The 24248-nt window shown below is 40.6% G+C and overlaps 1 protein-coding gene across 4 annotated transcripts in view; it reads right to left on the minus strand.

The window, feature by feature from the left end:
* The window catches only part of grik4 (glutamate receptor, ionotropic, kainate 4), a 382863-nt gene that overhangs the window by 114618 nt on the left and 243997 nt on the right, over positions 1 to 24248 (minus strand). For all 4 annotated transcript variants that reach the window (XM_023961355.2, XM_023961354.2, XM_078930071.1 and 1 more), the window contains 2 exons: positions 22284 to 22449; positions 8119 to 8297 (listed from right to left, as the gene is read on the minus strand). In XM_023961355.2, the coding sequence (XP_023817123.1) occupies positions 8119 to 8297; positions 22284 to 22449 (345 nt within the window). The remainder of the gene's footprint in view (positions 1 to 8118; positions 8298 to 22283; positions 22450 to 24248) is intronic.

Raw genomic sequence — 24248 nt, forward strand, 5'->3', positions numbered from 1 at the left:
ATTACACATCAGTCCACAAAAACAAACAGTTTTCCTGAGAAAGTCAGCTTGTATTTTTATTTGTCTCAAACTTTTGAGGGTAAACTTTCCCTCTAAACTGCAGATTAGACAGCATTAATAATTACTCATCTAATTAGACTTTTAAACTGGAGCTAAACGTAATTTAAATTTCTTTTACTGTAGAAATTCTTGTCAAGTTCATTTCTGATAGCCCCCTTAGCAGTCAGTTTGGGTAAGTTTTCCATTAAGTCCAGCCAGTTCAGTTATCCTAGAATCATCATCCTCACGGAGGTATTTTATTTAATAGCTGCAGAAAACTGCACTTTTTACTGGATCTTGTTTCATTTTTACCCCATGAGTGACATTTGGAGAGCTTTCTTTGACTTGTGGTTTGACATGTCTTGACTGCATGCCAACAACTGACATTTTAGGAGTAATTAATAGGCTCGTTACCATTTCTGTGTTCGTTTTTTTATTTTATTTCAGTCACCAGATATTTCATGCTTGTTTGTGTTTTTAAATAATTTCTGCTTCACACTTTTGGCTAATTTGTCCACCAACAGCTTCTGTTTTTAACACCTTAGTATTTGTTAACACCTCATCCAATCTCTAAACCTCACATTTGGATGTTTTAAATGTTTTTTGGTCTTTATGTTACAAATATGAATTCAAAAAGACAGAAATTGGCTATTTTAGAAATTTTATTTATAAAGTATTTCCCTAAATCATCTTGACAGTTTTTCCACTATTAAGAAAGAAAAATAGACCTGCTGAGTGGCACAAAGAATCTTTAATGTTGGTCCCAACTAAAGCACTACCCCTGGAGAGTGTGCCACCGGGTACTCCTCTGAAGTTCTCGACTGGCCAACTGGGTTTGGCTCTTTCCTATTAACATAATCCTCTTTGGTCTCCATTTATGAGCAGATTCGTGCCTTTCACCACAGACAGTCATGAAACGATCAGATACATTTTAATGACAACGAAGAGATATGCAGCTTTCTTGCAGACACGACTGTTTATTCTGTTTGAGTCCCATCAATCGTTAAGATTGAATTAATGTCTCAGCCAGAGGGGAAAAATAAGTATTTTTAAGTAAAGCCTGTGAGCATCTTAATCAGTGGATCACACAATAACTTTGAAGTCTTTTGGAGGCTGTTGCTGTTGGCTAGTTGATTTTTGTCACTGTGAAACAGCAAACCCTGCAACCTTTTTTGTGACCTGCAGGTCATGGTTTAATCCTGATACAGATTACTTTTGTCCAGAAGTAACAATGCACGACATTTTCAACTTGTGACCCTTAATAAACAAAGGAAGCACTTAAACCACCTCCATGTTTACACTGTACTTTACTTTGTACTAAATGTGTAATAACCCTTTTACCACAGGGTTGAGCTTTAGCTGAAGTGTTTATGTTCTTTAGACCAGTGTTTTTCAACCTTTTCTGAGCCACGGCACACTTTAACCTTAAAAAAAATCCCGCGGCACACCAGCATCCAAAAATTAAAAAAAAAGGAGAAACTCATAGTCTGTATTGATCTACAGCCCCTGCACAATCTCACATGCATTTTTGAGATAATTGTTACAGAAAAAGCTGGAAACTGCAGCTGTTTTTTTTCTAAAAGATGCAATAAAAGTTAAGTTAGAAGATTTAAAAACAGTTTGTGTGTTCGTTAGTTTCAAGACGTTTAACAACAGATCTCCTTTTGCGCTGTCACTCTCACAACCCAATGCATCATGGGAAATGTAGTGCATAAAACGGCCGAAGATCGGTTTTCGGAGCTTCATTGTTTTGTTCACTTGTTCCACGGTCTGATACCGGATTCTGTGGAAAGCTGCACTGCTAAAGACGAGCTTTAGCTGGTATTTCTGTTAGAACTGAGCGACTTTACGAGCTAAATCGGGACAAGGAAGTGAAGACTTTAAGCACTTCTGATTGGTCAGACCGATGACATGTGATTAACCCCCCCAACACGGGACTTTTCCAAAATACAGCCGAAGGTGCAGCTGAATCGCGGTACGTCATTCTTATCAAAATGTCTTTAATAAAATAAAATAAACGCAAAGAAAAGGTATTTTATGATCTTTTATATTCCTAACTACTCAGTGTTTTATCAGGGCCTGTTTGGATGAACAGAGAGCTATAATCCTGGAGATGGGAAATGTTTTTAGATCAGTTAATGAGGGCAATTTCCCACGGCACACTTGGCCATCTCCCACGGCACACTAGTGTGCCGCGCCACACTGGTTGAAAAACACTGCTTTAGACTACTGTAAAGTTACAGTAGATTGAAGAGTACTCTTCAATCGTTTACACAATTAACGTAATTCCCGCAGATTCGGAAGCTAAGGAGAGCTGCTTTGCAGTTATGAAATACTTTATGTTAGTAAAGTCTTTCATAATGGTCATATTGGTGCAAAGCTGATATGTAAAGCTGATTTTCTTTGCATCATAATCAGCTGATTTACGTTGATTGCATTGGTCAACGGTCAAAGAGTTATAAAATGTCAAGGGACGGGGGATATTTCTCTCCAGTGTTAAATGGTAAATTACTTATAATGCTGCGTTCACATGGAACACGGTTCACTCGTCAATTTAGCATTCCTGGTTCTATTTCAACGCACGGCGAAATCTCTGCTCGGTGCCAGTCGAAGAATGTGTACATAAACTTGATGCCCCAGACACTTGTGGGAGGAGCTACTACTAAATATTTTTAGACTAATAGCTACATGGAGCAGTGTCTGCGTGTGTCTCATTCACAACGAATGAAAGACACAAACAATCAGGTTTATATATTTTATTTTTTTATTTATTTATTTATTTATTTTTAACTTGTCCTGTCCAACAGCTAGGCAAACAGATGAGAGCTGAGGGCCTCTTGTGTTGGACATATTTTATTTTAACAAGAGGGGTTATTCATCTTCAGACAAACCAAAGGTATGTCTGAATAAACCCCTTTTGTAATTGAGGCCAAACTTTATTAATTTCAATCATGTTTGAAAATCTTTGGTGTTGGACCGGACGGAAAAGGAAAGAGGGGAAGAAAGAAGAGAGAGGGACGTTAGAGAGAGAGGGGGGGGGGTAGGAGGGTGATAATAGGAGGGGAAGGGGGGTAAGACCATGAAGCAGCATAGAGCAGACAGGTTTACTGGTTGTTTATCGTTACGGTACGGTTCAAATGTAGTACAGAAAGGGCAGGGCCTGTTCACACACACTCAAATATTATCAACACACCTGCTAGCCGCAAAAATGTCCACATGTCAACATGCATACAAAACAGATAGTGTTCACGAACGCATACCTATGCCTTTAAACCAACTAGTGTGAAATCTTTCATTCATTCAATCATGCAAACTATTAGTGCAAAGGTGAGCTAACACCTGTGCTCAAGTGAGTGTTTATGTTCTTCTAAAATGGATGGTGGAATGTGAAAAGAAGGAGGAGGAGCGCCCAGCCACCCCCACACCCAGACCCCCGCCGCTGCAGCAGCGGCAGCCGGAATTCCCCCAACGCCACACGGGAACAGGCAGGGAACAACCGCCCCCCGGGCGACCAAGACCGCCACCCAGGCCAGGGCCAGCAGGACCGCCGCGAGGCCCCCAGAGCCAGAGAGCAGGGAGGCGCAGAGGGAAAGAGAGCGCCGCCCCAGCCCAGCCAGGAAAGCAGCCCCCCGCCGCGCCGGAAGAGCCCAACGCAGGGCCCCACCGGAGAGGGACGCCCACAGCACCAGACGAGCACCCCACCACCACCCAGGAGTTCCGGGCATCCCCCCCGCCCGACCCCAGGTACGAGCCAGGACCCCCCAAGGGAGACCCGCTCCGCACTCCAGGCAGCCACCCACCCGGCCCACGGTTGGTCCAGGTAGGAGCAAGGCATTGGCCCGCCGCCCCCGCCCAGGAGGGGGGAACCCCGGGGAAAAAAGGGCGGCCCACAAGGGGTGTTATAAATATGGCCCGACCAGGCTCGGCCATGTTGGAAGTTTGGCGGGGCCCAGTGCCCAGGGGCAAGGACCAGGACCCACCCCCCAGGGACACGAACACCCCCGGCTCAGGTGTAATATGAACCCCCCCACCGCGCGGAGAGAGCACTGCCGGGCCCGGGGAGCCGGCACCCAAGGGACACGGCCGCCATCGCCAAGGGGCCCGCACCCCCCACCAGGGAAGGGGTAGGGGACAGATGGACCCAGGTCCCACCTTCCTTGTAAAAGGTGTGTGCGTGTATGGTCGTTTGAGAGGGTGTTTGTGTGCATGTGTGTGTGTTTATGTTTGAATGTATATATTGAAGGGGGAGGGGTGTGTGTATTAAGGGGGGTGCAGTTAAAATTGGCGAGTAGGGCACTAAGGGGACATCTCCTGATTACTCACAGTGATGTCCCCTCACCCTCCACACCAAGGGGCCCTAAATGTCTAAGGTGCGCTTAAAATTGGCGGGTAGGGTGCCAGGAGGACATCTGCTGCTTGCTTGCAGTGATGTCCAAGCACCCCCCCTACCAAGGACCCTACATGTCTAAGGTGCAAATAAAACCGAAAGAGGGGGGGCCCACTCCATACGGCAACCATAGGAGGGGGGCCACTCCCAAGTAGCCCCCCCCCAAGGCGCATCGCAGGCTAGACCCCCCACCCCCTCACCCTAATATGAGGTTATATAAGGAAGGGGGTAAGTTGGGGACAGCTGGTAGACTGTCCCCCGGTGGTCAAACAGCCGTCCCCCAGCCCACCCCCAGCAAAGGGAGGGCTGGGGGTGTGTCTCATTCACAACGAATGAAAGACACAAACAATCAGGTTTATATATTTTAAAGAGATCTACAAAGGCATAGGTCATCACGTCTCTATAGCCGCGATTACATGCGCAAAATATCTTGATCGGATCAATGGTCGGATTAAAGTTCAACCGTGTACGTGGGATCAGAAAAACTTTTCCGATTAGAACAAACGTTCACATGGGTCTCACTTTCGGTCGGAATAAATCATTTGGGCATGCGCAGTAGTGTTGAAAATACTGGAAGAGGAAATGAGTCCTGTTGTAAGCAGACCTAGCTGCCATGTACATTCATGCAGCAGCTCAGTAATATACGAGACGATCTTCTAAACGTGCTTTTATTACTGTTATGAAAATTATGAAGCGCCTGTTCGCTCATCATTTTATTTTTAATCAGTGTGGTCAGTGCTTTTTTTTGTGGAAGAACGGAGCTGGAAGAAGCCAGGGTTAGGAGTGGGCTAACATGTGGTAAAAACGCCTTGTTTGATGAACACAAAATCCATGTGGGAAAAGCCGCAATCTGCATCTTGGCTGCACGTAAATATGTGGGAATAACATCAGCCTTTATTTTGTCTGGAAACGACTGGAAACACAAATCCACGTTATTGTTTGAACAGTTCGTAAGGACTGATTGGAATTTCTGCTTTGAAAAGCTCACACACTGCCCCAAAGCCGCTGGGTGAGGTGGAAGTCCGAGCTCTGCTCGAACACACGCTTCTCCTGAGTCCAGCAGTTGCTAAGCCAGAGCAGCGGGACGGATCGCAGTCCGAAGTCTCCCACACATAACAAAACAACAAAACGCACACGTAACAAAGCATCCTCCCTTCCCCTAAAACACAGAGTTATTAATCCAGCTGCTCTGCTCTTGGGACACAGTTCGTTTGGTCCACCGGCAACCGAGTCCGAACCACGCAGGGTCCAGACGTCACTGGGCACGAAGCTTGAGGCGAAGAGCCAGTGGGGCGAAGGCAGAGCGGCGCTTCGCACCGGGCATCCGGTGTCCTGTTTGAGCTCCAAAGCTGTATCTGGAGCAAAACACCGTCTATGCATGACGTTAAACCAGAGCAGTAGTGACACACGACTGGAATGAACCGTTTACATGAACAACGATCGAAACAACAATCGGCATGACCCACCTATCTCGATCGGAAAGAAATTTTGATCCGAACGAGTCTGATCAGGGCAGAATATTCACAACGGCGTGTTTACATGACAAATTTTTCTTCCGATCAGGCGTTCTTTCCATTACTTTTGTCCATGTAAACGCAGCTATGCCTGGGTTCATGTGATCATTCAGACTCTCCCAGTACCTTGAGCTTCACTGCAGGAGCTGTACTCGGGTCCCTGAACACATCACGTGACCAAAGCTGAGTCCCTGATTGGTTGGAGCTACGAGGCGATCCCGCCAAGGTTCAAATATTTGAACTCTGGATGCTGCTGCTAGACCGCGCTGCTGCTGGACCGACCCGCCGCTCAAATCGCATCACAGGACCTCTGACTCTGTCTGACTTAACATTGAAACTGGACCGAATTGTGTTCGGTGTGAACGCAGCTTTAGGTTGTTGTTGTCATTTTTAATTAAAATGTTCAACCCCTTATATGACTGTATTGTACTTACAGCATCTACTAAGTGGTGCTTCCGTCATGGTCATTTTTTATTTCAGATTTTGATTTTTCTTTTTTTTTAACTTTATTTTATCTAATCATGCATTCCCCTTTCTTTTTTAAGTGTGGTTTTCAAAGTTCTGATCTGTTTAATTATCTAAAGTACTTTACATAAACTTTGCTTGAAATGTGCCATATAGACAAAGTTGTCTTTCCTCTATAAAATTCTAAGACTTTCATTCCTTGGATTTGCCACTGGCAGTGAAAGCACAAAAAGGTCAAACTTGCATGCAATGAGCTGACAAATAAAGTGCTGACTAATTTTGTCAGAAAGCTCTTATGCCACACAGAATGGGTTTTATGATTCTTGCGGATGACATTTACATTACACTTAAAATGATGTGTTTGAATAAAGAGACCGAAGATTTATGACTAATGAAAAGAAAAATTTGACTTTACTTCACTTGTTTTAATCCTGAACATGGCCTGCACTAGGAAGCAGAGGTGTCTAATACTCCTACTAATCCACATAAAGCAGCAGAATAATTCCTGTTTTACTTACGGATGATCAATGCTTTTAAATAACCTAAAAGTAAATGCCCTAGTCCATGTGCAGCTTTTAGGTTTGCAGCCTGTCAAGGTCTTCTCAGTTTGTTTGGGTTTTCTTCTGACCATGCTGTGTGTAATTTCATGATTCCCTTTGTAGAGCAGAGTAACTTGAATTTTGATGAGGGATTTTTTTTTTTTACCACATTTTGCATTGATCAAGAATACAGGTATGTAGCTTTGATTAAAAAGAAAATAATACATTTGTAAGGAGCCCCTAAAGGGACACAGAATTAAAATAAAGATAATAGCATCAGAAAGTATCTGGTGCGCACCGGAAACTCATAACTGAGGTGCATACTGGCTTAAAGTTCAGGACAAAGCATACCTAATATTAGTCAATTCCACTTGGAAGACATCAAAGTTGCAGAATCCGGTGTTTATTTTCAACCAGTTTAAGAGAAATTTACACTCATTGTTATACCACCAAACAACTAATTTTATTGGAAAAACATTCAAATAACTTTATTAAAAAAGAACTGAGGTCACATTTTTGGGCTGCATATTTTTAATGAGGTGTATGTCTGAGTAAAAGTTGAATGACATACAAATTGTGATTGTATAATTATTTTAAAACATAAAAGTTTAAAACACAGAAACTCTTGTTTAAACGATATTTAAAATGTGAATTTTTTGTGTTTACGATATCATTTTTTTGGAATACCATAGAAACGCATTGATGTTTTTATTTTTATTTTTTTTGTTATATGATGTGTTTCTTATGTAGCTCAAGAAGGGTAGCTCTCTGGTAAGGACAACTAATGGAGATCCTCTAATCAATTAATAATAAACCTGAAACTACTTGATGAGCACCAGAAATTATCTGGTGCACACCTGAAACTAACTAATGCACACCTGGAAATTAACTGGTGCACACCTGCAACCAACTGGTGCTCACTAAAACCCGGCGAAGAAAAAAAAATAGTAGTGGTTTCTGGTGCCCTCCAGAAACAATCTGGTGCGCACTGGTTAGCTTCAGGTGCGCACCAGAAACCAGTACCAATTTTTTTTTTTTACTTCTATGTCCCATTAGGGCCTCTGTAAATATGTGTTTGGATTCCAAATAAAGATTACTTGAAAAATACATTGTTAATATCAAACAAACTGAGCAAGTGTATAACTATCAGGGTTATCACGAGAAGCATACTAACCCGCTCTAAAATGATATGAGACATGGTGGCGTTGGCATCCACTATGATTGTGGCAGTCTTGTCATCTCGAATCTCTTTCAGCAGAGGCGTTGGGTCCTGGCTGTCGTCAAGCATGCGCACAGACAGAGTCTCCTTGGAAATGAGGAACTGCCTGAGGAGCTGCTCCAGGTTCAACAAGCCTGCCAGTTAGAAAAACCACACCAACCCACACACAAACACACACAGACACGGAGAACACATTAGCAAAGCGTACCGGTAATTGTGATGAAGAAAAGAAAAAGGCTTTAGTGTTGTCGTCTCATAAAAGCAGAGAACCATTTGCCTTCATTTATACCACATTTATCTCCTGTTTCTTGTGTTTGCCATTATTAGCTTGTCACTGGCCTGACAGTCCACTTTACACCTCCTCCAGCCTGCATCAGTGGTCCTCCTGACTACTGGGCAGCGCATGACTTCTTCATCCCCTTATTATTAAGGTAAAACATATAATCATAGTTCAACAGTCAGTTATGGCTAAGTTGAACAGTTTTCTAAGTGTGCTCCACGTTTTAGCTTTATTCTTGTAACATTTTCCAGATCTAATCAGTTATTCAGCTTCATATTCATTATGTTAGGATCTCTGTTTCAGCTATGTCAGTTTCTTTTTTCTAACTCCATTCCCTCCTCCATCTATCCTAACATACTATGTTATCTTAAAATAACTTTGCACCGTTGATATTGTGTCATTTATTTGTCCTGCAAGGAACAAATTAGAAATGATCTGTTGGCGTTTTGACCTTATTTTATCCACAACTCTAACATTTGATTTTAGTTTGCAGGCATTTGTTCCATTTAAGGTCAACTAAGTCAAATATTTTTTCCATGAGTTAGCTGAATCATAGAGGTCAGAGGTTAATTTTCTTGAGTTGTCAGATAAAATGCAATCTCTGACCGTCTGTATAGAATACGTTTTGATGGTCTTTAAAGGAAAAGGTAAGTTAATTGCTAAATATGACTCAGTATCTGCTTTTTGCTTCCTTCTTTTATTTTTCTGTAAATAAAAATTATCTACTACAAGCAGCTGACATTGAAATAAGAATCTTATATTTGGTAAAAAAAAAAACAAACAAAAAAAATAAAATTTGAACCACGTGATAAAACTTGACTGTCAAAACAATCTTCAAAGGGTCACCAAAATTACCCAAAGCCATGAGCAGCACCCTACATAATGAATCAGGAGTCTTTGATTAAGACATTACAGTGCCGTTCATTTCTTTTCACAAGGTTCTGCTTAATTTATTCCTCCCACAATGGAGCAATAGTGCTTTTATATAGTGCCATATTTAACAGGTTTTTTTGGACATTATGTATTTAGTACAAAGCTCTTTTAGGTACGGTTATTGGAAATTAGTCCTAGGCTATAATCTGGTATGTTTGCATTACTAACATTTCATAATATTTTATGTAATAAATATAAATGAAAAACTATAAATTCACTTTCAACCTTTTAAATGCATTTTTTACACAAAAAACCCCCAACAATAATGAGGCTGTTAGGCTGTCAGTACCTCCTTCCTTTGGTAGATTGGAATAAATAAATTGATTATTTGGCATTTCTGTATGTCTTCTGAAACCCTGTATGGTACTCTGCTGTGAGCGAACCTTCATTTTGACAGATCCCATTGAATCAGGCGCCACCTTCCCCTGGTGTTGTAAAGCGTCATACTTCAAGGACTTAACTTTCCTGGAAAAGGGTTTGCATTAGCACAGCTTCCACCTGCCATTACCATTTAAAGTAAAAAGCTAAACAGCTCTGGCGTCAACAAACATGCAACATCAGTTTGGCCGTGATGACAAGCAGAGCAATTCATCTGTGATTTGAGAAACCTTTTTGGTGAGGCAATTTCAAGTCATCAAGCTCACTCCTACAGTTTCTCTATGGTACATTACATCAACCTACGGTGCTGCTTCAGTGGCCAGCATCATCCCTAAAAGCTTCTGTAATTATGCCTCAGTATCTGTAAGTTTTATGACGTGCGAATTCACCTCTGTGTGCTCGACTACCTGTGTTTGAGTGCTCCCGAGACCTGATTCCTGACTGCTGTTTCCATGCATGCCTGTGTCCTAAACCTGTCAGTCCTGCTTCCTCTGAACTATGAAGAAGAATCTCTTTGATGAGCTTGAAATAGCCTCTGCTACAGAACCCTCATACTGCACCTACTGCTTGCACTCTACTGAATCTTACAAGGCATCAAATAGTATTTCACGTTGGGTTTGTGACATTAGATGGTGCACTGCATCAGATAGTGCTGCTAAAGAGCAAACAACAGGAACAGAGATGTGTGGCACAGGGCCCATACTGTCTCTGCTGTTTTAGCTGCAAACGAATAAAAAAAAAAAAATAGTCTTTTTACGATTGAATGCTTTTCTGCCACCATGTGTTTTTGCTCTGGTGAACCAATTTCAATCAAATGATAAACATCTTGCTAAAGGAAAAATGTTTTTTTTTATGTGCTGAAACTTATGAGTCCCTTTAAGTACATAAAAACAACTCCGACTTTTGTTATCAGAAAACTGCAACTTGCATTTTTTTCCACTGGATAAGAATAGATGTTCGTTTCCTAAGAGTTTTAAATATGCTATCACAATTTCAAGCCATTAGATTTAATCTATTCTTTGTTGAGGCAAAAGTTTAGTTGGCAGACTGATGATCAGTAATTAAGGCTATAGTCATATTTACAACTGCCACCGCGCGATGGGGAGGCATCAGCAGGATCCGCTGGATTTTAGAAAAAAAAATGGTATATGTGGTCATGAATGTAGACGGCAGCTGTCAGGTGTAGATAACATTACTACAAAATTGGGCAGCCACACGGCAGTGGCAACAGGATCGCTGGCCAGTAGCAGCTCTGATTGGATAATGTATAAATGTCTCCGGAGGGCAGCCGTCCATTTCGAGTGCCACCGGCCGCCAGCCGCTTGGACGTCCGGGGGTATATAAACTGTTTATATACTGTCCTAACTACATTCTGCACTGCAACCACAGCCTCACCAAACAACTTCTTCTTTGTCCTTCTTGTGCGTATTGCTTTTCTATTTTGAGTAGTGCAGCAAGCACTATGTTGTTTCTTCCTTGTATTCTTCTCAGCATCAATTGCAATTTGTCAATACGCAGATCTCGATGTCGCTGTGGTGCTAATGCAATGATGAGTTTTGTGCAGCATCAATGACTATTTGGATCAGGCCCCCAGCCCATGTCAACAGCCCTTGTCGGGTGCCAGCGCTGCTAACAAGTGATTTCTAGCAGTCAGATGGTGGCAGTGGGACGGCAGCATGGAGGCAAGGGTGGCAGTCAGAAATGAGCCAATGATCATACAATTTTGGGGAACTTGAAGACCCTCCTATCAGTCAATTGTCTTCCACTACGCGACCTTGAAATGTACCTGGGCGGTCACTGACCAATGTCAAAATATCCTCCAGTCGCTGTGAAATGTAAGCTTCTTCTTAAAATCTAAGTGGCCGCAGCATGGCGTAGACAAATATAATTGCCGCCTCCTGATTACAAATGCAGCTGAGCATGGTGCCATTTTGGGATATGTGACTGTGGTCTAAGCCATCTGTAACATCGTTTGCTTCCCTCTGCAGAGGCTAACCAGTTCACAAATATGTTTGAGCAAGATGTTCTAAAGAATATCTGCTAAATACTATACAAGACCGCAAAAGATTTTTAGCAACATGTGAAAGAGCCACATTCGGATGGTAGGGACAGAATTTGGCGTCAACAACATGAAAGCATGGATCTATCCGGCCTTGTATTGATGGTTCAGACTGGTCGTGGTGCAATGGTGTGGGGGATATTTTCTTGGCACACTTTGGACTCCTTAGTACCAATTTAGCATGGTTGCAATGCCACAGCCTACCCGAGTAATGTTGCTGACCATGTCCGTCCATTTATGACCACAGTGTATCCTTCTTCTGATGGCTACGTCGAGCAAGATAAGGCGCCATGTCATAAAGCTGGAATCATCTCAGACTGGTTTCTTGAACATGACAATGAATCCACTGGAATCAAATGGCCTCCACAGTCACCAGATCTCAACCCAATAGATCACCTTTGGGATAAGGTGAAACGGGAGATTGGCATCATGGATGTGCAGTCGATGGTATCATGTCGATATGGACCAAACTGAGGAAGGTTTCCAGTACCTTGTTGAATCTATGCCACCAAGGATTAAGGCAGTTCTGAAGGAAAAACTGGTTTCAAACCCAGCAATAAGGTGGCGGTGAGTGTAGTACTGTGTTAGCGGCAATGATACACTTCAAGTAAAAATTTGACTTACCGTAAATATAGAGCTATAGAGCGCAACTGATTACAAGCCGCACTCTTTACATTTTTAAAGGGTAAACTATTTTTTACACACACAAGCCGCACCAGTATATTAGCCGCATGCGCTCATGTTCAAACATGTTGTGGCTTTTGTTCCACATGTCTCCAACAGTTTCAGAGAGTGATAAATCACTCAGATTGTATATTCTCCTTTATTGGCACTTCAGACTTTTCATTTTAACACACTCAGAAACAGCCAAACAGCATGGATATCACTTCTGCTCACAGCCACCTCACTTGTAGTTAGGAATTTTACACCCACGATTCCCCACTTCACATGAGTCTTAGGGCGGGGCAAACCCCCGAGTCGCCATGCTGTGTTGTAGATTGAGGATGTGAATGTGACAAAACCGCGCGCGTGTGTAAGAAGGAGGAGGGAGCGCGTGCAGCGCAAAAGGGAGTGAGAGCAAGAGCAGTTTAAGTGTGCTGGGGGTGTGTGTTTATGCTTGTTATATAAAGTGAAAGAGAACTGTAATAAAAGAAGGTTTCCCCCAGAAGAAAGATGAATGATACTTTATCAACCCACTCTGGAGCTCTGAGGGTCTGAACGGTGAAGTGAACAACCAAAGGAAGATCCGCCTTCAGCGGAGAGGAAAGAAATAAAAAAAGTAATGCAGGAAAGGTTCAACACATGATATATTTACAAAGAAAGATGGTACGCAGAAAGAGTTTTCAAAGTTTTAATAATGTTCAGGCACTGTTCTTTCCAAACAGTGCCTGTGACGCAGCAGTAACACGGCAGCAATATGGTAGTAACAGAGCTGGTTAAAAAAACATGAATGTAAAAGTCGCTGAGAGCTTTCTTCATCTTCCTCCTGTGCACTGAAACCATGGAAGTCTTCCTCCTCAGTGTCGGATTGGAATAGCGCCAGACATTCTTGGCCACACACTCTCTCAGTTTCTCCTTCATTGTCGTCAGTGTCACTCTGAGGCAAAATCACTTCTTAACTTGCGCTGATCGCTGAAAAGCAGATCGGCTTTTCCAAACCCGTTGTTGATGGTGGATTTTTTCACACTGCTTTTAACGATTGCTTTTAACTTGAAAGCTGCGTCATATTGTAGTGGCGGTCACGTGCACGTTGGGTCTAATAGCAGCAAGGGATTGTGGGATGCGGCCAAATTAGGGCTGAGCATGGGTGTTTCTTTTTTGTTGCACCATGACTCGCTCATAGCCTCCTCCTCAAACTGTTCCGAGTCAAGAGGTGTATGGTTCACAGATAGTTATCCATTAAGGTCAGTAATGTGAGTGACAGCTGAGATGACTGACATCTAGAACCATCTGCTGTTCTATTTGAATTTTCCGTGAGTATCTGTTCGTGCCATTCATTCTCAAAGCGGGAAAGTACATTAAACTTGCATTCCTCCTGTCTCACGCTTACCTTTCCTGCTTGAGCGCATAAATTAGCCGCATCCTTGAATGAGCCGCAGGGTTGAAAGCGTATGACAAACAAGCGGCTTACAATCCGGAAATTACGGTAATTAATAAATATAGGTTTTATTTAGGAAAAAAGCGGATGAATTGATAAACTATAACATTATGCCAGTATTTAAAATCTAAATAATATATTTTACATTATTAAAAAAAATTGAAAAATACAAAACTTCTAACCTTGCTAAAACAATGTGGAAAAGTGCTTTGACCAGATCCCAATAAGCAGAGTCCTCCTGCACATGAGTAGGCAGTCATACAGAAACGATGCTGAGTGTAAACTTTGAGTGTGATGGATGAAAGAGAGGAGAAGAAAACAGGAAATTAAAGATTTGTTTCCACAAATGTAGAAGTAATGACTCCATGTGTTTATTGCTTCTGACAGAGGATCCAAAACTGCCAGCAGCACCTTCCCTGCAGATCCCACGCCCTGTCTTAGCGAACAAGCATGAATGATGCTTTCACTGCAAAAATATGGAAGGTTGTCTTATCTTGTAAATATTAAAAAAAGTTAAAGAGTCCTGAAGCGATAATATATCTGTCCAACCTCTCATCTGCTGACTGCTAGTATCAGTTCCAATCTACAACGATCTCATACAGGATTCAAATAAAAGCACACCTACCAAACTTTTAAATGCACTCATGAAATCCCATAATAAACATTTCAAAACAACAACACAAGCTTCAGCTTGTGAGTGTAGCTCAACACCTGAAAATGAGTTCCTTGGCATGTAAAATAGGCTCTTCAGTCACAGATGAAGCTTTAACAAAGATCTAAAAGCTCTTTTGACAGCTCCACACCATGAGTTATGACGCAGCCTTGAGCAGTGAAGTAAAACCTGATTTTATGACTCTGTAATCATTATGGCTGTCGCTTCAGATCTGTGCATGTGAGGCCATGTATCAGAACATTCAATGCATGTCTAAGCACGATCTCCATCCCATAAATAACACAAATAGCCACAAAAGCTGCACTATCAGTCCAGACTGTAAAACAGCATTCAGTTCTGATAAAAGGACTCCAGCTGACACATAATTCATGGAGTTCCTAGAAGAAATCTTTGTTAATTTTGATATAATTTGGTCTCACCCACATCCACAAAGACAAAAAGAAGAGTCATTGCCTTGTGAATGCAAAAAGGGGAGCTGGACTTCCGTTATATCCAGAGGAGTGTCAAGACTTATGGAGGTCTCAGAAGAGCTTTCCTGATCGGCAGACACACTGGTTTAAAAGTCCCAACACTTTTTTAGACTGCTCAGAGAAGAAGGATTTAAGAGGAGCTGCTGTTAACCTTAGTGCTCAACCAGATTAGAGATTGTTACCCCGTGCTGTGTCACAGCGTGATATTCCAGTTTCACAGCAGCAGACAGGAAGGCTCTGCAGAGGGAGGTTTCCATTGCAGAGGAACTCATTCACTGTTCTGTCTTCTTTAAAGAACACAACTGCCAGAGTGTCAGCAGAGCTGGGACGACTGTGCGTGGGCAGCACAGGAGCATAAAATGCTGGAGAAAACAACTTATTCCTTTTTCTGTCTAAGCCTTCTCTTCTAGTGCTTCAATAATCAGACCTGTTTTTCGGAAATGTGTTCAACCACAGCAGTCCCAGCATGCTCCTCATTTTTTTTTCCCCGTTTAAAGTCTCATGTGGAGAAATTTCTTCACTTATCTGTTGACATTTTGTGACAATTTGATTTCTTGACCAAGGAAATGACAACAACGCCATAATACAAGCAAAAGTAAAAATTATAATTTGCCAAATAAAGAAAGAATAAAATGTTTGACATGAATGACATGAAAGACTTTTAATGTAGGGATAACGGCCTTCAGGTGTCCGTTATCAGAAATTAAGGGACTTCACGGAAGTTTAGGCTTTGGCTTCGTGTCGGACGGTTGCTTTCATGAAGACCGTTCCATTCTGATGATGGACACCTGAGAGGCCATCATCTCGCTTTCACCATGGTCACTTATGAAAGAAATAAACATTCAATCAATTTTTAGTTCTTTATTTTTGTTATCTTTTCAGTTTAAATCGCTTTTCACAAAAATCGACTTTTATACATGGTCGGGCTATGCGACGGAACTTCTTTTTCAGTTGTTGCAAATCACTGCGGTATATCACTTTGTAATCCACAAGCAGCAGCCATTCCGAACTGAGCTGGACCATGGTTTAAATCTAATTAAACAATAATTGTACATCCTGTTTACATTTTCAATAATAAAAAAAAATAACAGCTGATGGTGTAAGTTCTAAAGAGAAAAAGTAAATGATTCTAAATAATAAAAAAGAATAAAAAGAGTTGCAATAAGTCATCTGTGTGATAGTGCATCGATGTGAATAGTTTTTGCTCATCTTTGTTTATTTGTTGTGAAATTGAATTAAAGCATGATCTGCTCACACCAGAATCTGACAAACTTCAGATAGTAAGACTCTTGTAAAATTGCTTACTTAAAAGGAATGGGGTGTATAACTACTGAATAGGCTTTGACAGGTTTGGCTGGTCTTTAAATACAAAACAGTGTAGGTAATTACTCCGGAATAGTCTTATAAACAAATCGAATGCAATTAAAGCATGTTTCACACTCCATTTTTCCTTCTAAAGTAGCATCACTACACATCACCACGCCATGCTATAATGTTTCTGGGTATGTGTACATCAGACTATTATTAAGTTTAGGACACACACTGTAATACAATTTACATGTTGGTTTAATGAGAAATACTAAGAATAAATTAGGCAAAAGGCACCCCAAATGCCAACAGTGAAACGTTAACATTAATTTCAGTCAGATCTTATTAGCAGGACTGGACTGACTGCCACAGCTTCATTAAGAGTTAGCAAAGGCCAAAGTGAGAGATTCTGCTTCAAAGGCTTAAAATAATAAAATTGCAAGGTTTAGTTGTGAAGGATTTAATGATTCTTTGAAGGGTGAAGGGGTGTTAATACCGTCTCCACACTGCTGGGCCATAAATTCCAATTTTTTATGTTGAAACATAAAAACAGAAACAATTCCCTGTGTATACAATGATAACAACTTTAAAAGTAAACTTTATTCAAGCCTAGAAATGGCACCGGTTAGAACCTTTTTGCAAACCTGTGACATTAAATCTGAATCATTTTTATCTTGCCTTTAAGGCTGACATTCATGCAAACATTTTACCTAGTATTCTTTCTGTTCTATTAGTGATTAACATAGGGACATATACTCTTTTTGATACAGATATAATCATAATTGTACCACGGTCCGGGTGAATACTCGATACTGATTGGCTGCTGGGTGTGCATTAAAAAGTGATATACCACAGTGATAACTGCACGGAGAAAAAATAAGTTACGGTCACCTTTCTTAAATGTTTTGTTTCCGCTTCACGTCGGATGGTTCAGGCTTCCACGGCGTGCGTTAAAAAGTAATAATGCACACTTCGTCGGCCATTAACCCCTACGTGACCATGCCTTCTTCCTTTATCTTGCAGAAGAGGAGTATTGTTCCTGTCGCCATGGCTACTGGAACCCACACAAGGGTGGTGGTGTGAGGATCTGACACTTTCATTCAGTCTTTTTGGAATGTCTCCAAATGTGAGAGTTAAAGTTCGTTCAATTGATCTTATTTGTTTAGGTGCTGGTTTAACACATTCAGTGTGTTTACATCAAAAATGTTGAAATCTACAGGTTACACACTGCACAACCCACTCCTATAATCTTTATGAATATGTCAATTAGTGCCAAATAAAACAAACTTACAAAAAATAAAACAAAGATTTCTAAGACATACTTTCTGGTGAGTGGCAGTAGTTACTTAGAAATCTGCCTCCAAGTTGTGGGCTAGGACTGTTGGTGCTTAGGCAACACCTTCCCCTACCCATTTGTCTGCAAGCTACTTTACAGCCCTTCACATGCCCAACCTAACATTAGTGGAGCAGTAAAAATGGCAGGCAATATTGGAGCTATACAGCCGTAAAGTTTTGTGCCAGATTTAAGCTCAGAGGAGGAAAAACCAACAAGTACAGGGATCTATTTGTGCACAAATGGATGCATCAGAATGGAGCGTAGCAGGGAGCTGGTGGCTTAAAGTTTTTTACGTAACAAATACAATCTTTTTCAAACTGCATTTTTTGGTCTGCTCAGATATCAAAATTTGAGTCGAATTTTCTATTATAAGAAAAATGCCAAAAAAATTTGTTTAAAAACACCAAAAACAAAATTTTCTTTAGAATGGGTCTTTACAAAGCAGTATGTTGAAATTTTGGCAGTTACATAATCTTGTTCACACATTTATAATGTACTTTTATTTATTCAAATGTTTCATCAATATCTGTTATTACTCCTGTTTTATTTCCCATGGTTAAATTCAAGTCTGTCCTTGGTTTACAATGAATTCTTCCTTTTTTAGGGACCAAATTTTCAGTTCTGAGTGAGTACCTTAGCTCAGTAGTGAGACACATTACATACAGGTGTGGGGCTGGGATTAAGGAGAATGATCAAATTTCCATGAGTGACATGTTTAATAAACCAGATATTCCTTGTGAGATGAATGAAAAGCTGAGCTTTTAAGTATAACTCCAGGTAAACATAGGAGTGAAGAAACGGCAGCTCATCATTCCTCGGATTTGCTTCTCTTTAGGATTATGATATCACTTTGATTTTATAAATTGAATATCATGTTATAGACATTGCTTAGTCTTTTAATGTAACCAGCTGACCTTTAGACGCTTCACTTTAAGCAGGGAGGAGGGGGGTTGTTGCATTACTCAGTAGTTGATAAGCATAGCAAAGACTGTACAACCACAGTTGCTAAGTGCACTGGCCTTTACAAAATTGAAAGCTATGTTATAATATTACATAGTTGAATACATAGAAAAACATTCCTGATATGAGAGGATAAAGATAGTCTTTTACTGAAATTCTGCATACATTTCAAACTTTAGATGGAGAAAAGGCACCTCTCTGGCTGTGAAAAGCAAACTTCTTCTTGAAAAGTTCTAAATTTAAACCATCTCTGATGTGGCTGCAGCAGCTGCCAGAAAAAGGAGGGCCAGTCAGTATTGCTAATTGCCAGCTGTCACCATTGCACCTCTTAAAGTTTTGTGAAGGACAAGAGATAATCCATTCATAAGAGGGGACATTAGCCACAGCATCCAACTCAACAGGCAATTTACAAACAGCCAGCGCCTGACTTTTATAAGCATGAAGTTGTGCTCAAGAGGGGGCTCACAAACCTCATCTCTTGCTTTTTCATACAGAGAAAAAATGTTTGCTCGCTAAAGCTTTCAACTCTGAGTAAACATGTCAGGAATTGTGCAGGAGATTCAACTTGGGGATCTTTATTCATGCTGTGCCCGTTTTGGAAGTGCAGGAAGTAAAGGGGCTTCTCTAAAAGGCTCTTGTCCTTGGGTAGAACTTCTATTTGGTAAAAACGCTTTAGAACCATCAAGTGCCCTCAGCTATCCAACAGTGCACTATGTTCCATCTCTCTCATACATTACTGTAAAGAGGAATCATCTACCTTTGACGACAGTCGCCATAAAACATTTGCGCTACACACGAAGAAGCTCATTTCAGAAATTAAATCAATATAAAACAATGTTTTGTTGAATGACCTTAGTGTACAACAACAACATCAAGAATTAGTCTAAGACAAAGTATGGGTACTACTAGAAAACACCAATTTACTAATGTACAATCTGCACTGTAGCTTCACGTTAGGTTTCTCTTTGCCTTCTGGGTGTTCCTTTTCAGCCCACTGACAGCTGCCCACCAATACACTCACTAATAAAAGTACAGTAGGACTGAGGACCCATGAGTGTGAAAACAGGGTGCCGGTGAGTGTGCAAGCCTTGCACATTGTACATTTTGTTCATGTTGTCGACATGACGTAACAAAAACAAGTCTTGAATCGTTTCTGAAAAATATTCATGAACTGGCTGTGCTCTATTAGGCTGGGGGTAATTAATGAGGCCAGGAACATGGGTATGAGAGACTGACAGACGTCCGGGGGGCAACTAACCAACTAACTGAAGATGGTGAGAGAGGGAGGGCGGCTGGAACGGGTGTCAAACTCAAATGAGTCTTAGCTGATGATATTGCTGAAAAGGCCTTTACCCACACAGCAAACACACACAGACACAATCTAGGCAGGCCGCCATATGCTGTATTTTCTATTGAATGAATGCAGGTCATGTGAGAGCATGCAATCAATACAGCAGTCCATTTCCAGGATAATCTCCTGCTTGCTGCTTAAGTATAATTCCAGCGTGGTTCCCACCTCCCATTTCCTGATCCAAGTCATTTCACCTCGCCCACTCATGTCATGCTCTCCTCTCAATTCTACCTCCCCACAGTCTTTTTAACTCTGACTCATATGAGAAAAGTACAGTTCTCAGGCTGGAAGTATAAGGAAGGGAGTGAAGTAGAGTTCGGTCAGCGAAATCCCTAAAAAAAGCAAAAAAAAGCAAATACCCTTTCACGTCCATTTATCGTTACCAAATTACTTCAGTGTGCTAATCTCATTTTCTACTTAATGCACAAAATTTGCCACGGTAAAGTATGTAATGGAGCTCGTTGACAAAAATGAAACACGGCATTCTCAATGTTATAATTATGATTGTTATAATTCCTAATTAGAAAAGTCATGTCAGAGTTAAATGCTGCTGCTGCTGCTCTGAGGACATTTGCACTTCGGATTGCACCGGATGATCAGAAAACCAACATTTTTATTTTAGTTTGTTTTTACTTCTGAGATAAACCTTTGAGGCTTCAAACACCTCAAAACACAGAATTACCAATTTCAGTAGAAGGCTAAAGGGGGTCTGAAATGTGCAGCTTTTGAGCAAACGCCTTACTGAACTAGGGCAGGACTGCAGCATCCTGTTTTTACCTTCAGCTTTAAACAAGGGAATTGCATGAGTAAGTGAGTTTCCCCAATTTACATTGATTTATCTGCAACCACTGCTGTAGCATGTCCTCGAAGCATCTTTTAGCAGTGCATGTTCAATACAATTAAATATTTATGACATTTTACAAGAGCATTAATGTGCTGATATGTAGTTTTTGTGGAGACGTCTTTTACTTCCTTTGGTGAAACACCTTGATATACTTGTTTCATTACATATGTATTTAAACCTTTATTTTAAATGAATTACACTAATTAATGCTTAAAAACTAGCTGATTAATATTTACATTTGAATAAAAAGTCCCAGATAACGAGTCAACCCGCTTTATTGGTAAAATGTGTTTTTGATTTCAGAGTAAGTTTCTGTAATTAAAAAAAAAACAACTTTTTTTTTGTGTTTATATAATAGATTGATTTATTTGTTTGTTTTTAGAGACCAAATTAAATCATTGGTTAATTTCAATAATAATTTCACTAAATATGAATAATTGTTGATAATAATTTCAGCTTTACTGGGAGGTATTATTAAGCCCTTATGAAAGTTTAACCCCAGAAGAAAACCCCATAAAGAAAGAAATCCCTATTATATTACTGTACCTTTCTTTAAAAACATTAGTCCTAAAATAAAGATCAGAACATCATGAGAGGAAAAAGTTGAAAGGCAAAGGCACTAAGTAGTGACAGGCAGCTCACAGTGGCTCAATGCCACCTCCCAACTTCTGACACTGCTGATTTCTCAGACTTATTTCCTGTCTTCAAAGCCTTGAAGTGACTACAAAAAAAAAACAAAAAAGAAAAGGTCAGCTGATGTCACAGGGTTATGCTGCTTTTGTCTGGGGGATCTGTAATTACTGCTTTTTGGACTTCAAGAGGGTGGGAACAAGTCCTGATTTAATCTTCCACTCTATTTACAAAAATAACTTCCCTTCAGAAGATTTGCAAGCTTTTTAAGGTCATTCAGTCAAGTATCTTTAGAATCTAACGAGCACCTTCTACATTGGTGTTGGAGACAGCTGCATTCTCCATTGTTTTTGTCTTTCCCTTTTCATTAGCAGCGCTCTGTGCACACTCAGAGCGCTGCTTACAGTAAACCAAATTGAGAGTAGAAAACTGATTTTTATGACATGGAACATGCTGAAATGTAATCACTTTAATGATAACAACAGTCCTGTTACTTAGAAAGAATCATCTAGTAACCATAGTTCATTATTTGTTGGTGTAAGTCATGCGAGGAGTTTTATCTGTTGACAGCAGCAGATGCTGCAGATGAAAGCGTGTCACAGGCTGAGATGTTGTTCATCTTTGCATCTGCTGTCAGATCAAAGTCTGAAAGAAGCCTATGTGTGCTAAAACATGGTAAAAATAGCAAACAACAACAAAAAAAAGCCTGCGCTTCACCGGGAGACGTACAAGACACCATATGAACACTTCCCACAGGGGTGTAAGATTTATGCCGTAAAAGGTGCGAATGTCGTACTCACATTCTGCCTGGGCACAGATGAGGCAGGCGGTGGTGCTGTTAAAGAAGGTGAGAAGGCCGGCCACGGCTAAGCTGATGTCAGTGTTCGTCGGTCTCAAATCCAGAGTGGTGAAGCGGGGGAACTGCACCTTTAGAATATCCTCTGGGGCCACTTTGACATAGGGGACCTGTTTGACACAAGGATAAATGAGCAAATGTGAAAATGGCAATTAGAAGTTAGAGTTGTTCTTAAAAAATGTTTAAAGGTTAAACTGATGTAGAAAAAGATCTGAATTTAAGGTGGTAATAGGAACAAGCTTTGGTAAATGAAGCGCTAAAGAATGTTCAAGGTTTGGATGAAATATTTAAACATACTCTTTAGAGACTCACATAGCAGCCTATTTAAACATATGATTGATTCAACAGCATGAACCTCTGGTTTGTCTTGAGACAAATTGAAGAGAGTTTTTAGTTCTATGATCACAGATGACCCAAACAGATAGAACAAACAGCCCTGACACTTGTCAAAGGATGTCCTGAAGGTTGTTCTAAAACTGAGCATATGATGAGATAGATGATCTAAGGGCATAGATGCCAGTTTAGCTTAGTCTGTTTTGTTTAGCAAACAGCAATTGTATTTTATAAAATACATACAATCGATTGTACAACTGTACAAAAGTTCAAAAATCCCTCTTAATACATTTTTTAAAATAAAACTCTTATCTAACCACATATAATAATTATTAAAAAAGTTTTAAAACGTGGTTGTACGCATGTTTATTTTTCTTTTGTATAGTTGAAGTCTTTTATTGGAGTAAAAAGCCCCAAACTTGCATGTATTACTCATCGCCTAGTGGTCTCTTGGTGAACTGCACTTGGATTTTTTCTCCTCTTTTGTTTTCAAATGTGCTTCAGTCAGGAAGTCGAAGGGTTGCCTTTTTTAATGAACATATGTACGTAAAATGATGCATAACAAAAAGTCATTAATCAAAGCAGCAAAAGTTACTGCACTTGGATTTTTTCTCCTCTTTTGTTTTCAAATGTGCTTCAATCAGGAAGTCGAAGGGTTGCCTTTTTTAATGAACATATGTACGTAAAATGATGCATAACAAAAAGTCATTAATCAAAGCAGCAAAAGTTACTGCACTTGGATTTTTTCTCCTCTTTTGTTTTCAAATGTGCTTCAATCAGGAAGTCGAAGGGTTGCCTTTTTTAATGAACATATGTACGTAAAATGATGCATAATAAAAAGTCATTAATCAAAGCAGCAAAAGTTACAATGAGTTTATAATTTGGATTTCAAATAATAACAACTCACGTAATTTCAGATGACAATGTATGTGTCCCAAAAGTAGTGTTACTAACATGCAACACAAGCTTAAATCTACAGAGCTTCTGCTGTATCAGTAGTCAAAACAAAGCTCATACACAGTAACAGCCAGATAAGCTTTCATTAAAAATCAATAAATGTATAATTCTTTCATCCCATCCCCACTGGGAGGTGTACAACCTTCAGTAAGATTGATCGCAGTGTTTTCCAAGTGTTTGTTTGCTGTAGCTGTATTACTTGGCTGCCTCTAATTAATTTATCATACCACTCCCACAGCACTAACAGGCATATTTGACACTGTCTTGTATCTGCCGTGAAAAATGAAGTCAAGTACACAACAGTTAACCTTGCAGCCTTCGGTCCCAGGCCACAGCAACAAAAGCTGAATTTCAGCTTGATAAGAAAAAGTCCACCCGGATGCACAAAATTCCTCCTAATTATCCTCTCCCAAAGTAACCAGTCCTTTCATTAATCCAAAACATGAAAAAAGGAACAGAGGCGTTGTACCAGGCCTCATGTGGTTAGAGTGGCCGGGAGGGTGGCGGATGTCATGTCGGTCAGCTGGCAGCTTTAGCGGAACTCAGTGAAGCCTGAAGAGGATGTGTGTGGGGGGGGCGCTGGGTCCGAGAAGGGGTGCAAAAATGGGAGGCCCTTCAT

Source organism: Oryzias latipes, chromosome 13, assembly GCF_053564925.1.
Source record: "Oryzias latipes strain Hd-rR chromosome 13, Olatipes_Hd-rR_3.1".
In the NCBI taxonomy this organism is placed as follows: Eukaryota; Metazoa; Chordata; class Actinopteri; order Beloniformes; family Adrianichthyidae; genus Oryzias; species Oryzias latipes.